This window comes from Barbus barbus, assembly GCF_936440315.1.
Source record: "Barbus barbus genome assembly, chromosome: 29".
Lineage (NCBI taxonomy): Eukaryota > Metazoa > Chordata > Actinopteri > Cypriniformes > Cyprinidae > Barbus > Barbus barbus.
This window is the reverse complement of record NC_136757.1, coordinates 2,296,456-2,312,709: the sequence shown is the minus strand read 5'-3', so window position 1 is coordinate 2,312,709 and position 16,254 is coordinate 2,296,456. Positions and strand designations below refer to the sequence as shown.

Here is a 16,254-nt window from a genome sequence, read left to right as displayed (position 1 = left end):
CATGGACGAGCGCTTCTAAAATCAATGAATGGATGATTCAGCTGCGGGCGCCATCTTCTGGTGAGACGCGGGAATTCCTTCGGCACGCGACTCTCACAGTGCATTCTGGGGATTCTCTAGCTGTTGAGTGTACATCGTTGTACACTTGTTTTTGCGGTGCATTATGGGATTGAATGAGTGCACTCGAGAGCATTCACTATGGTTTCGAACACCACTTAAAATGGCTGTCCCCTCAAATAGTGCACTATACTAGGGTATAGGGGGCGATTTCGGATACAGCCTATGTATTTGGTTGTCCGGTCACCATTATGTTATGTTGTGTTTTCCCTCGCTCTTCTGCCGTGTTCTAAGTTTGTTCATTAAATGAACTGCACCTCCTGTCTTTGCCTTCCTTCCTGCAACACCGTGACACCTTAGTGATTCCTAAAATGCAAGTCAGCAGCTATTGACAATTGAGCACTAAGAAAGAGAAACTCTGGCAATAAAAGGAAGAATGCAGAAGATTATAGCAAAGCAATCAGGGAGGAAATAATAAACAGCTGCAAGATGGCAAGAGCGCCTGCGTTGATTGAAGAGCACGATCACCTGAGAATGGCCGCTACATGTAGAAGGAAAACAAAAACAAAGGAGGGAAAGATCAAACCAGAGTCCTAACAAGTTTATGTAAAGCCCTCAATAATGATGTGAAATGGATGTTTTACATTACTAAATCATATAAAGTGAATAAATTTATTCTTAACTCATCTTTTTACATAAAGCATGAAAAACCTTTTTTCGCCCCTTTGTTCAAGTGTTCAGTTCATGCATGGCTGTATCAGAAGCTTGTCAGTTTTTTGGTACAAGACGGAACTGCAGACCGTTTGCCTGAGGCTATGGATTATGGGTAATAATGTTGTAAATAATAATCAGTGTCTTGCACAGACAGATTGTTCAGTTTCATAAGACTTTTATATATTGCCAGGAGCCAGAGGTATTAACTTTGTGTTTTTGCTAAATGCGCCCTTTTTTATTCTCCAAAACGGGCAGCCACTGAATTGCATTCTATGAATCACCAAGAATCACAGTTTAGGCTAAAAATCTTCTTTACTGTTCTACTGAAGAAAAAAAGTCACCTAAAAATCTTGGATGGCTTGATGTTGAATAAGATAACAGCAACTTGTCTTTTTTTTTGGTAAACGTCCTTTAATGTTGTATTAGATACACTTTTTAGACAACATTGGTTAGATAAATGTTAACAGGCCAGAGGTAGAATGTTCTGCAGAAACACATCCGCTCCTCTAAACACAGTTACATGTAAATGTAAGGAACTTTATTAAGATGTTTTTAATCATACGAGTACATTTTTCACTTATGTAAGTGAAGATAGAGGTTCTTCATTCCACAGTGCACATATTCAATTAGTCGACCATGAAATTATGCCTGCCAAAGTGAAATTCCCAAACACTGTCTTACCGCTGGCATTTCTTCGTATTTGTCATCTAATACTGTACAGTGAGCTCTGTAGTAGCCACTTTGTGAAATGCAGGAAGACCTTTGAATGGTGTAGAGGACTACTGCTTTAGACCAGACCATTCAAGAATGTTTGTTTTGTCCAATCAAGTCCTATGCATCTGGAAAAATCCAATGTGCAAATGTATTGCATGCTTTTTTTTCTTCGCCTTTTTATTGCATTGTCTTGTAATATTGCTGTCTCTATAGCACACACATAAACAACATCACATCATGCAGCTGTGGTTAAAAATCAAATTCATTGGAGAACCTTTTCTTTTACCACTAAGTTTCACCGTCCATGTTTTGATTTGAAAGCAGACAGTGTGATTAATATTCATTAGCCCAATAGCCGGCATAGCAAAACTACTTCAGGTATTATTTGAAACTGCTTCATAAAAGGCTGATGAGATTTAAAATATGTACTGGCTAAAATAGCCTGGTACAATCAATTTATGCAATTTATCAGTTTTAATTAGTCTGCCTGGAAACAAAATTATATTTAAAAGGAACCAGGCTGCTCCAGTGAGTGCTTTAGAGGAGGATTTTTTTTTTATTCACTCCAATTTGTTTTCTCACTTATGTCTGTGGAAATGATTGGTCCTTATTAGCGATACACCAGTGCACCAGTGCAGTCAATACAAGTAATTATCTGCTCTATTAGGCATCGGCTAATTTAATAATAAAAGCTTGTGATCAGTTGATTATGTCCTTCCATCAAACAGGGACAGAAATAAAAAGGCATAAGAGAGTTACAATTTGTGCAGTAAGGAAAATGTCTCTAGTGTAGAATTACTTGGTGTAAAATGACTTGAAAATGAAAAACAAAACTCAAATTTAAATAATGAGAAAAGACTAAACTAAACATATCAAGCAACACAAAATTAATACCCATGAGTCCTAACGATATATAGAGGACTTTTGAAGCAAGGTGATCGTTCTGTGCAAGAAACTGAACATTATTTACAAATTATTATCTGTAATCCAGAGCCGATTGTGATGGTGTATCTTGTTACGGAGGCGAGTGGATACATTTGTAAGGCTTTTATTCCAGGACGAGGTCACAAAACAAGCAAGGTTCATGCAATGGCAAACAGCTACAACACAGGCAAGACAAAGAGTAATCCTAGGAGAGTGATATACGCTATACAATACTCGGCGTGTGATGGGAATCAGCTGTGTGATTAGTGCAATCAGCTGTGTGTGTGTCGTCAGTGCAGTGGATGATGGGAACTGTAGTCCGGGGGTGACGTGCAACAGGTAGTGTAGTGCAAGAGTCAATGTGGTGAGCGAGTGACCTCTGGTGGTGAGTGAACGGAAGTTCGTGACATATCTGATCCTTTTCTGCATCATGGTCCTCAGGCATATACACACAGTTTTTCTAATTCATCAACATGAGGGGAGAGCCCTTAAAAATAATCTGCTCCATTGCCCTACATACTCCTCGAAGTGCCACTACCCTCATTACTGTCACACACATTGAACCCCCCGCCCCCCCCCAAAAAAACTCCCACAAAGCACTGAGACATTTTTATTTTTAAACATAAGATATTTATTTTTGGGTGAATTGCCCCTTTAATTGTTTTGCTCTTACACTGACAGATGGCCTTACTGTTACCAGTATAGATTTTTAGCTAGGAACATTACAGTTATTATGTCAAGTCAAGTCAATATTATTTGTATAGCGCTTTTAACAATGCAAATTGTGTCAAAGCAGCTTTACATCGGCTTGATATAAAGCTGGGTGGGTTTACAGTATTTAGACGGGAAAATAGTTTGTCGAAATAGTGTCATTCACCTCTGGCCATATATATATGTATGTATGTATGTATGTATGTGTGTGTGTGTGTGTGTGTGTGTGAGTGTGTGTGTGTGTGTGTGTGTATGTATATGTGTATATGTGTATGTATGTATGTATATATATATATGTGTGTGTGTGTGTATATATATATATATATGTGTGTGTGTGTGTGTGTATATAGTGGGAAGTCGTGGCCTAATGGTCAGAGAGTCAAAGAGTCAGACTCGTAACCTAAAGGCAGGAATTGTAGGTGGAGGTAGTGAATGTACAGCGCTCTCTCCACCCTCAATACCACAACTGAGGTGCCCTTGAGCAAGGCATCGAACCCCCAACTGCTCCCCGGGCTATAAATGGCTGCCCACTGCTCCGGGTGTGTGTTCACGGTGTGTGTGTGTGTGTGTGCACTTTGGATGGGTTAAATGCAGAGCACAAATTCCTAGTATGGGTCACCATACTTGGCTGTATGTCACTTCACTTTCACTTTTTCATCTTTTAGGAACTTAGATGGAACAGGGTCTAAAATACAGGTTGTTGGTTTAGATAATTTAACAAGTTTATACAATTCTTCATTTCCAATAGAAGAGAATGAGTGGAATTGTTCCTCAGGGGATCTATAGTGCACTATCTGATGAGATACTGTGGCTGACGGCTGCATGGTTGCAATTTTATCTCTAATAGTTTCGATCTTGGAAGTAAAGTAGTTCATAAAGTCATTACTACTGTGCTGCTGGGTAATGTCTGCACCTGCTGATGTTATATTTTTTGTTAATTTAGCCACTGTATTAAATAAATACTTGGGGTTGTGTTTGTTTTCTTCTAAAAGAGATGTTAAGTAAGCAGATCTAGCAGTTTTTAATGCTTTTCTGTAGGATAGGGTACTTTTCCGCCAAGTAATACGAAATTCCTCTAATTTTGTTTTTCTCCAGCTGCGCTCCATTTTCCGGGCTGCTCTCTTTAGGGCCCGAGTGTGCTCATTATACCACGGTGTTGGACTCTTTTCCTTAACCTTCCTTAAGCATAAAGGAGCAACCATATCTAAAGTGATAGAAAAGTCAATTATTTCTTTTACATCTTCAAGTTGTTCTGAGCTATTGGATATGCTGAGGAATTGAGATAAGTCAGGAAGATTATTTATAACGTAGTCTTTTGTGGTAGAAGTGATGGTTCTACCATATTTGTAACAAGGAGTTGGCTTTACAGCTTTAGCTATATGGAATATATACAAAACTAGATATTGATCTGAGATATCATCGCTCTGCTGCAATAGTATTAAATCTAGAGTATGATTTCGATAATGAGTAGGTCTTGAAACATGTTGTTTGACACCAATGGAGTTGAGAATGTCTATAAATGCTGATCCCAATGAATCTTTTTCATTATCAACATGGATATTAAAATCACCAGCAATTAGGACTTTATCTGTAGCCAGCACTACCTCAGATAGAAAATCAGCAAATTCTTTAATAAAGTATATATCAGAATTAAATATATTCACTTTGTGGGCATTTGACTTTCATTAGTTTAGTCAAGTAATGAGCCAGGAAGTTTCAGTAGCTTCTGATTCATTTTTCGCAAAAGGTCAAAGTCAAGAGCATTGTATTATGTGATACAATGTTCTGTCCACTGCTCTGCTTGTTTAATGCTTATTTAGGCAAATGCAGTTGACAAGCTAGCTATTCTGTGCATAGAGAAAGTGCATACCTGCTGTCATATGTCACAGTTAGGTAATAAGCCAATTTAGACAATCATCTATCTTCACAGGTATAAAGTGGACACCTGATGAGTATGGGGTTCTAGAATTCGACTGTCGAAATCGAAAATGGTAAGTGATTATTTACCCTCGGTTAAGAGCTATTAACATCAAGCCAACGAGGAATACTGTATACCACTTATCAATAAAACAACTTATGGATGTACAAGTGACAAAGTATCAATTCATGTCTTTTTAACATTTAATCTCTTAGATATGAAATTCTGGTATAAACTTATCCATACCCATTGTTAACAAAATTATCCTATCATACTCTCCTAACATCTGTGCATTTACAGGTATATCCAAGCTGCTACATCTCCTAAAGATGTGGTCATTTTGGTGGATGTGAGTGGCAGCATGAAGGGGCTACGGCTGACCATAGCTCGACAGACTGTCTCCTCTATATTGGATACACTTGGGGATGATGACTTTTTTAACATTATTGCTGTGAGTTTAATCAAAGCAAATATTTTGATCAGCTGAAAATCTTATTAGTTTCATTTTATCACAATATCAATAGTAAGTGAAATAAAATACATTCATTTGGTTTGAGAAGATGTTGGCATTTATGCCATGTCACTGGGTGCTATGCACAAACTTCTCACATGAAAAATGGCAGTTCATTAAAACATTTGTGCTAAAATCTATGCTTGGATAAAAAAGCAAGCTACTTGTAAGGGAACATTTTTTTTCTTTTGTTCTGCTTCAGCACTGCTCTTTGACAAGTATGATTTCGATGAGTTTAGGCATAATATACACAAATCAAAGCATGTAGTACACCATACTACATCAAGTACACCAGATGTCACTAATATTAAGAGAATGTTTTACAAGATAAAGATCTTTAAAATATATGGGTGTCGGAATGTGCCTTTCTCTGCTTTATTTACATTTGTACCTTAGTCCCACCTTACACAGGTTCAAATCACCCAGTTCACTCTGAAAGGTTATAATAAAATACAGTGGTCTGCAAGTGATTTTCATTTTCATGTTCAGTATTATTTAAAATGTCTGAATGCAACTGGTACAATGGTCTCATCCCCATAGAAATACACTAAATCATGATGAAGATTTGAAATTGTAGAGATATTTTGCCACCTGAAGAAGGCACGTCCTTTCCCAGGGTCGAAAATACAAATACCTTCTGTTCCACAGTAAGGTGTGGACTCCCCAGGATCCTGTTTAATACAAAAATACTAATTGAAAGTTCATGCCTCCATTCTCTAATCCATTTTCTCATACTCCATCTCCTAATTTATTTTTGTGGAACTCCTAACATGTATTTGTGGATTTTGTTGTGTTTATTTGAGAATTTGTTCAATATTTGTGAATCTCTTTCCATTTATTTGTGGATCATTGTATATGTATTTGTAAAAATAAAACAATTATATCCCCATACTGGTCTTGCTTAATGTATTTATTTTGTATGTGGCAGTACAACGAGGAGCTGCATTATGTGGAGCCATGTCTGAACGGAACATTGGTTCAAGCTGACGTTACCAACAAAGATGTAAGTACATTTTATGATATACCTGTATGTAAACCATAACTAACTGTGTTGTCCACTGGTCAGTGTCAGGTTTGGCAAAAGAGAACTCAATTACAGCATAAACTCAAAATAGCTTTTGTGAAGCTCAAGTCAAGGACAGAGGAAGCAGGAGACAAAGTCCAGGCTCAGAATCAGAAGGGTCAGGGAGACTAATGACCAGAGTCCAGAGGGCAAAACAAAGCTCAGTATCAGAGGCAGACAGGAGTCAGTTTCAGGGTCATGCAGACAAGCTGAAAACTACAGGCTGGGAGAAAACCTTCTGTCATCTGTTTTTATTAATGATTTTGAGCAACTTATAACCAGCACTTTGAAGGTTATCTGGATTAAAAAAAGCCTTTTAAAAATTTGTCAGTAGTGTAAGAAGGACAGCATAACATCATTTTGGTGAGAGTCAAGTGAAAACCAGAGTATGAACTACAGTATGTTAGGGTCTGTCCAAATGCTTGTCTAACAAATTGTTACTTTTTAATGAATGTGAAGTGTTGCTGGCCAAGTCTTATCTGACACATAGAAAGTTTGTACTTAAAAAATTATGCACAATCCACACCAGCATGACATAGTCTCTTACTGCTAGGTTATGTTTGTGTTTTTCTCCACAGCATTTCCGTGACCGTCTTAATAAGCTCTTTGCTAAAGGGATAGGCATGCTGGGCTTGGCTCTGACTGAGGCCTTTGAACTTCTCAGTAATGTGAGTCCACATCCATACACCCATATGTGTGGGCATATTAAAGTCATTTCCTCTGTAACTCCCCTAAAAATCAGAAGTAACCATGTGGTACATAGATCAATAGATCTCATGTGTTTATGCATGAATGCCTAGCAAAAAGTAAATATTACTTCCACAATTTAAAGGGGTGGTTGATTGCGATTTCACATTTTTAACGTTAGTTAGTGTGTAATGTTGCTGTTTGAGCATAAACAGTATCTGCAAAGTTACAACGCTGAAAGTTCAATGCAAACAAATATATTGTCTTTTAAAATGATGGCAGTTTAATGCCTACAAAAATGGCTCATAGCAACTACAACGAGTTACTTCCCGGGTTTTTGACGTCACAAACCTAGATAAACCCCGCCCCTGGGAACATGCTGCAAAGGGGGCAAGGCCATGCTGCGCTGCTTTAGAGAAGAGGAAGAGAAAACTAGGGCTGCACGTAAAAATCTATTCATATATGAATCGCGGTTCTGTCTTCTAACGATTCTAATGGATTCACAAGTTTAAAAATCAATGTTCTAAAGCAGCGGTTATTAATCCTGTTCCTCGCATCCCCTGTTCTGCACATGCTCTGCATCTCTCTCTCTCTGAGAGAACAATGAACTGTTCCAATTATACACTTATTTTCACACAGCTATGAGAAGCGTTATACATGGACACGCGTGCGGTTGCAGTGCTGTATTAAAGCTTTAATCAGGATAAAACTGTATATTAACAGCTAACAGAAGCAGTAGCATTTACAAATGACAGCGTATTTAAAAGTATGAGACAACAATAAACAAAAAACATATAATTAATAGCCGTGCTTGCACAGGCTTTGCGCGATCCTCTTCACTTATATCCTCAATCGGGCTCAAATTGATAAGAAATATTGACGACGCCATTTTTTACAGTACAACCGGAGTGCATTCTGAGGTGAGGGGCGTGACATTTCTGGATAGCACTAGGCTGTTTAGAGAATCACAACACACTGGGCCAGCTAACCAATCTGAGCCCATCGTGTATTTCTGAGGGAGGGGCTTCATAAAACTAGGCAATCATCGGAGCGTTCAAAGAAGGCACAGAGTAGAATAGAGGTAAATTATGTGAAAAAATTTCACAATTTCATTTTTTAAATGAAGCATTAACGTGTTAGACTGCACCCCATAAACACAATCAAGCCTAGAAAAAAAAACAGTCAACCACCCCTTTAAAAACTAATTCAGCATGTATTTATATTGACATAATTGTACATAATGTGTACATACAATAATTATGTAAGTTGTACTTTTGTGTGGATGTATATAACAGTCTGTAAGTAAAGAGTTGCTAGTTTTCTCCTCTTTATATTACAGTACTGGTTTAATGTATTACAGTAACAATCAGCGAGAACAAACTTTCACTCTCACACCAGCCATAATAAACACAACATTTTATAATGAATTAAATAAATTTACATTATTACTTTCAGAAATTACAATTGTCCTAATACAATAAATAATTGATAATTATACAAATTTTATGATAACTGTTAATTGTAATGATATTTATAATTGTAATATTATTAATTATAATCATTTTATTTTACTCTAAAATGTACAATAATATTTATATCTTAAATTCTTCACTTTTCAAGCTTTTATTTTTGATGGTTTTCTGTAAACTTATATCCACAGAAATGTTGGGAATTATGCAAATAAAATGTACCTTGCGCACATTGTGTTAACAACTGCTGCATTTTTTAGAAGCAGCATTTATTACACAGTTTAGGGCTATCAAATGTAAAGTATCCAACTGTCCTAAGTAAAACTATCTTTCTAGAAATAGACTCAAATAAGAAAAAAAGTACAGGTAAATTCTATAAACAGTGGCACAGCTGAGTGGTGCGTTGCTAGAGTCTACATGTAGATTCAGGGACTGATCACCCAATATATAAAAAAATTGTCATTATTTACTCATATTGTTTGAAATCTATATGAATTCCTTCTTCTGCAAAACACTAAAGATCATATATTAAAAAAAAACTAAAAAAACTGTTGTTGTCAATATACGCTGATTTTCTGAAACACATATTGAAATATATGAGAGCCAGTTTGATCTCTCGAAGCTCTCGGTTTCCTGTGTCATAATTGTGCTCTGCATGGGTGAGTTTCTTGGAGAAGTAAGCACATGGATGGAGATGGGCTCGATTCCCCTACTGCTTGGAGAGGACAGTACTCATGCCTGTTGAAGAAGCATCAACATTGACAGTGAATTGATATCTGGACAGTGTTGTGCAAGTTACATCCAAATTGTAATACATTACAGATTACTTGTTACTGTTATTTAAAAGTAATTCCTTACCTTACAATATTACTGTCACGAATCCTGGCCATGCACTTCCGTTCACTTGCCACCAGAGGTCACTCGTTCACCACACTGACTCATACACCACACCACAGGCACATTACATTGAACTACATTTCCCATCACCCACTGCATTGACACAGCTGTTCACACTGATCACGCTTGCACCCAGTATGTTGGCCCAGTATGGACCTGGCAGGTATGTTGCTAACCCTCAAGCAGGGAACGCGACCCCTTGAGGATTATATAAATGACTATCTAATTTTGGCAAATGGCTCTGATTTACCGGACTGTCTGCTGATAGACTTTTTTTGTGAAGGCATTAACCAGCCGTTTAAATCACAATTAATCCGTGAAGGTCCCCGATCGTCACTAGGCGATTTTATGGACTATGCCCTGCTGACTGTTGGTTCAGCGTTCACCGTGGGTGTTTTGCGGAGGAATGCGACACCGGCCCCAATCGTGTCATCACAGCCACGCTGGAGCATTCGCACAAGATGACGGCCACAACATCACCCTGTAGCGTCAGTGCTGCCGGTCATGAGCCGAGCCAAGCCACAGCCCACGTTAAGGAGCCAAGTCAAGCCACAGCCCACGTTAAGGAGCCAAGTCAAGCCACAGCCCACGTTAAGGAGCCAAGTCAAGCCACAGCCTGTTAAAGAGCCAAGTCAAACCACAGCCTATGTTAAAAGGTCAAGCCAAGCCCCAGTTGATCGTCACAGGTCAAGCCAAGCCCCAGTTGATCGTCACAGGTCAAGCCAAGCCCCAGTTGATCGTCACAGGTCAAGCCAAGCCCCAGTTGATCGTCACAGGTCAAGCCAAGTCACAAGTGACCTTCGTGAGGCAAACCAAGTCACAAGTGACCTTCGCGAGGCAAACCAAGTCACAAGTGACCTTCGCGAGTCAAACCATGCCACAGTTGATCCTCGCGAGTCCAGCCAAAGCACAGTTGATCGCTCCTCAGCCAGAGTCACACCACGTCTCAGCTCCTCAGCCAGAGTCACACCACGTCTCAGCTCCTCAGCCAGAGTCACACCACGTCTCAGCTCCTCAGCCAGAGTCCGTCACGCCCAGAGATTTAAGGTCAGTCCTTCGAGTTCCCTGTCTGATCTCCAGCGTGAGGGATGCACCGCTGGTGTCTGCAGACGCAGCTGGTGTTCCCAAATCCACCCATGTTAACCCTCCTGTCCCTGAACTTACTCCCCTGTCTGAAGCACTTCCCATGTTAGGGATCGCTTTGTGTTGTGTTTGGGCCGCATACACCACCTCTGAACTGAGATGGTACCCGCTGCATCTCCTCCAGAGGTGGCGGCACATGCTGCAGAACCTCCTCAAGCGGTGGTGCTCACTTCAGCCCCTTGTAAGGTGGTGGCGCCCAGCAATGTACTCTCAGCCTGTCATGTTGTGGTCAAAGAGACCGTCACTGAACTCCACCTACCACCTGATGTTACCACTGTAGAACCTCCAGAGGTGGCAGCGTTTGCTGCAGAACCTTCAGAGATGTCAGTGGTATCCTCCCATCAATCCTTGTCCTGCCCTGTCACAGCTATGGAGGCCGTCTGTGAATCCCTGTCCTGCCCAGTCACGGCTATGGAGGCTGTCAGTAAATCCTTGTCCTGCCCAGTCACGGCTATGGCGATGATCTGTGAATCCTCGACCTGCCCTGCCACAGCCCCTGAGACCATGAATGCTTTCCCTGTGTTGTCTGTCTCTGCTCTCCCTGTGTTGTCTGTTCTTGTTCTCCCCAGATCCCAGACTCTGTCATGGTTTCCTGCCCTGTCTGCCTCCCTGCGATGGTCTTCCGCTTCGGTCTGGTGGTCTGCTGCTTCCCTGTGGCGGTCTACTGCTCAAGTCCGGTGGTCTCTGCCCTGGCGGGCTCTGGTCTCGCCTGCTCCGCCCTGGCGGGCTCTGGTCTCGCCTGCCTCTCCCTGGCGGGCTCCGGTCCCGCCGCCTCTGCCCTGGCTTCCCGCTCTGCCTCAGTTCCCTGCCTCTCCACTTGCACATGGACCTGGCCCTCCATCCCTCCCCCTGTTCCACCTCCACTCCACCGCCCTCCTGGATCACATTAGAGCATCTGGAAGCCGCTCCTTGGGGGAGGGCGATGTCACGAATCCTGGCCATGCACTTCCGTTCACTTGCCACCAGAGGTCACTCGTTCACCACACTGACTCATACACCACACCACAGGCACATTACATTGAAGTACATTTCCCATCACCCACTGCATTGACACAGCTGTTCACACTGATCACGCTTGCACCTGAGAACTATCTCACAATCACCATCACCCAATCACACACTACATAAGCTTGGGACATTCTCTTGCTCTCTGCCGAGTTGTTTAGCCCTGCTACTCTACGAAGCGTTCTCTGTTTATAGGTTTCCTGGTTAGATTTCCTGTGTTCTGATTCCTGTCCGGTCTCCTGGATTATTCTCTGCCTTGCCCTGTTTGGACTCTGTTTGCTGCTCGTTTGGATTATTGCTCGTTCTCCTGGATTATTCTCTCTGCCTAACCCTCTGGATACTGTATGCTGATCATCGACCCACACTGCCCTTCGGATTGCTCTGTGTCTTGCCTCTGCCATACCTGTCTGCTGTTCATTGACCCTGCCTGTCTTGACCATGTTTTGCAAATGGATCCTCACGTCTCGTCAACCCCGTAACAATTACGGTCTCAGAATTGTAATGCGTTACATGACTCCTGTATTACTTTTGAGTTACTTTCACCAAAATAACTACAGAAGTAGAACTTAACATTCTAAAATGACAATGTACTAGAGCCCTGCCCTAATGTCAAAGTGTTTATTTCGTTCTGGCATTTTATTAAGTTCATTTAGAAAAACTTTTGGAGCATTTTTTTTGTTCATTAAGCGGCAGACCGGCAGGCTAATCATATCTTATGTTTGATCAATTTAGCCTTCTCAAATCATCACGACTTGCCTTTAAACGTTAAACCTAGATAAATGTGCGCTGCATCCAGTAGTTTGTGTGGAGAGTAGAAGCTAAAGCGCAGGACATGGAGGCACCAGCGCAATCAATTACACTTTTTTTTTTTTTTCCAATGGAAACAATTTACGCCATAATTTTTGCTCAAAAAGGTAAGAGTAATACATCATTCGGAACTGTAAAGGGTCTACTTTTATTTGTGTGCACTCACAATATCAACAAAATGTCATGCTTTTATCTTGAACAGGAGCGCTTCACAAAAATTAACCAAAAGTCAGCGACTACATGCCTCACAGACATGATAAATATATCCAAAGAAAGTTTTAAATTACTAAACGAAATCAATTAAAAACGAAAACAAAAACTCTTTAATACAATTGTTATCCATGAAGATGCACTTCTCTCTAAAGGCGCGTCTAACGAGGAGATGGCGAATCCTTACTATTTCCCCCCAGACACATTCATAGTAATTACTTTTGCTGGGGCTTTTGCTTTATTACGTGTATTTGAATGCAGAACTCTTCAGCTGTGCTGCGCAAGCGTTACTGAACATGCACAGAGTAAAATATTACTGAAAATTGATCAGTAATGCCTTACACTACTGCGTTACAGCAAAAAGCAATACGTTACTGTAATGCATTACTTTTGTAACGCGTTACTCCCAACACTGTATCTGGATCATGGTTTAAGCAGAGAAGTGGACGTGAATGCTCCTTCAGTCGTTGAATGGCATGGGTGGCCTCAGGTGACCAGGACATTTTTTGTATGCACAAGAAATCTGTCAACAGCCAATATTCTTCAAGACACATGAAGAAACTTTCCTACAAACTGCCTGAAAAAATATGAAAAAAATCTGTTTTAAATACAAAGGGTGGTCGCAACAAATGTTGATTTGATTTAGTTCAGTGGTTTATAATCCTAGTCCTGGGGACCAACCGCTCTGCACATTTTGCATGTCTTCCTTATTTGACACACCTAATTCAGATCATCAGCTCATTAGGAGACTCCATGAACTGAACAGAATCTCAAGTCTCAAGAAAGGGAGACAGACTTGATGGTGGTGAGATCAGTTCTGTAAATGTAAACTGATATTTATTACTGACACACTACAGCAAAAGATAGAAAAAAAGTTTAAAAGCTTAATTTTTTTTTGGGGGGGGGGGGGGGGGGGGGGCTAAGTACAGTATGGTAGATGGTGTTTTCTCAGCTTGGCAAAGTTCAACCAGGACAAGACACTAGTGGTACTCCCGGAACACCTCATTCTTATATCGCTTTTAACAATGCAGATTGTGTCAAAGAAACTGCACAATATCAAAATAGGAAAATAGTGTGTCAATAATGTAAAATGACAAGATTAAACACTCAATTTTCAGTTAAAGGCATTTCATTATTGAATTCAGTGATCAGTGCAAGGCCTCAAGCCTCCATACTTTTTGGCCACAAAGGATGGATTAGACTGGACCAATGCAATACTTGATGGTGCCACTACCTAGTGCTTTTCCAGTTATGGAAAATTGGATTGTATATGTGGATGTACAGACTTTTATTCTGTGCTTGAGTGGATAGCAGCGTCCCCAAGATGAAGTTGCCGGTTGACCTAGAGATGAGGAGAGCAATAACTGTAAGAGACACATCAGAGGCAGTAAAAATCAGAGTGGAAGTTAATGGCTTGACACCTAACTCCCCATGGGACGAAGAAGGAGGATGGGACATGCTGACCTCACTTGCCCCTCAGCATTGCATTACAGACATAAATGCTGGCAGAAACGTTCAGCAAGGGATAGGAGAAAGACATCAAATTACATGGTCTCTATAATGTTGGCGCTGGAGGAGCTGATGAAGTTACAGCCATAACGCCAGAGTGAACCCTTGATGATGGTAACATTCCATCCACTAGAAGCATTGATGGGAGAAATCTTCATCTTGGCATAACCTGAATAGCTGTTCACTCACAGACATATGACCAGCTGGATGGTTCCAAATGATCTCTTCCCATTGGAGAGCTCTTCCAATTAGTAAGGAAATAATCAATGATATCTTAGCTCTCTCATTGTGGAATCGCTGCAGCTGCAGCTGCATCTTGAGGGGCAAGTGAGCAGTGGAGAAGAAAGACCTTGCAGCCCTATCCAGAGCCAGAGTAGGGAGCTGGATCGGTCATAGTGTACACCGGTGACAAAGATGGACCAGGAAGAGTGACTGTGTTTCTAGGTCCCTGGGTAGAAACACAAGAGGTGAGGTGAGAGTATGTTGTAATACATCAACAAGTTCCTTCAATGGATCATTTGGGTTGGTTCCTGCCAGGCTAATCTTTTAGGTCTGGCCTTCCATCACAATATGGCACAGACTCAAAGATGATAACACAGAATGTGAAGCAAATGATGGAAAGTTTATTGAAAGTGGCAAGAACACAACCTAACAGGTGAGTATAACTAGTGACTGTGGTGACTTGAATAATGGTGCTAGGATTTTTCTTTCAGGATTTTGGGAATACACACAGGAGGACAGATGAGATGAAAAGAAAACCTTGAAGACCCTGAGATAATATTCAATCGATTTGAAGATGACTTAGAAGACATAGAGAAGACTTGGATTACTGGATGATGACTTTGGACAGACTTGGAACGGAAATACGGAAGAGGATACCGGTAGGTTTTCCAAGGTAAGTATCTAAGTAAGAAAGCCTGTATTTTCTAGATTAGGTCAAATAACTTTTGGGGGTGTGTGATGAGTGACAAGGGGTGTGTAGTTAAGAACCCTGGTGCTTATGATGGCTGGGTGAGAAAGGGAGAGCCTGGCATAACTGTGATGTTTCTGTCCCTCCATTAAAAGTCCAGGTAGCAAAAACTTTGCGGATCCAGAAAGGTCCTAAAGGTGCCATAAAACAAATCCATATGAACCAAGCAGTTTAATCCAAGTCTTGTGTAAAGATACAATCTCTTTATATTATAAATTTAAACTTTATATTAGGGGTGTCCCACGACTAAGGATTTTCATAGTCGAATCAGATTTTTTGAATCTTGCCGATAGTCGGCTGACAGTCGAATCATATGTTTGGGGCGGGGCAAAATACATTACGAAGAGTCAAGACAGACATTCGACAGTCATAATTACTGACGTTAACACACAGGGAAAATGTGTATCGTACGCCTCGCAGATACAAAAATAATGTTTTGTTTTGATTAAAAGATAGCATTAAACGTAATTTTTTACAAATTGTTTTTGCTATAGTGCTCTCATGATAACGTTATGTATATGACAGAAGTTATTGTTCTGCATTTCTGTTTTGAGCTGCGCGCGTTGAAAATGACCAGTAGAATGAAGCATCTGATAGCAGGTTTTTAATAATTGGGATTTAACTCATAATTTATCTCAATAAGCTTTTTCTTCTTCTTATGCAGTCCATCGATTACGAAGATGACGTCACTTCTAGAATGCATTGTTGGAATGTTGAGACAGCTTCTGCTGTCGGCGGTGCCATTGAAGGTGGCTGTAAAGCCCAATCCGGGAGCCTTCCACAGTCAGGACGTGTGAGTGCTGGGTCTGGGAATGGATGTGGTTGTGGCTGCGCGTGTTGGAGTCTGCGCTGATGTAACACAGTTCTGTGTCGGGCACGCTGTAATTCAATCTGTTGGACCCCCAGATCGCATGCAGAACTCCATGCCTGCCGGTTGGCGGCTGT

The 16,254-nt window shown here is 40.7% G+C and overlaps 1 protein-coding gene across 1 annotated transcript in view; it reads left to right on the top strand.

Annotated features, from left to right (window-relative positions):
* LOC306849926 (voltage-dependent calcium channel subunit alpha-2/delta-3-like) overlaps window positions 1-16,254 on the top strand; it is a gene marked incomplete at both ends in the record, with an annotated part of 224,934 nt that overhangs the window by 78,548 nt on the left and 130,132 nt on the right. Inside the window, 4 exons of the mRNA XM_079385309.1 lie at window positions 5,051-5,111; window positions 5,339-5,489; window positions 6,478-6,552; window positions 7,191-7,280. Of these exons, the coding sequence (XP_079241435.1) occupies window positions 5,051-5,111; window positions 5,339-5,489; window positions 6,478-6,552; window positions 7,191-7,280 (377 nt within the window). The remainder of the gene's footprint in view (window positions 1-5,050; window positions 5,112-5,338; window positions 5,490-6,477; window positions 6,553-7,190; window positions 7,281-16,254) is intronic.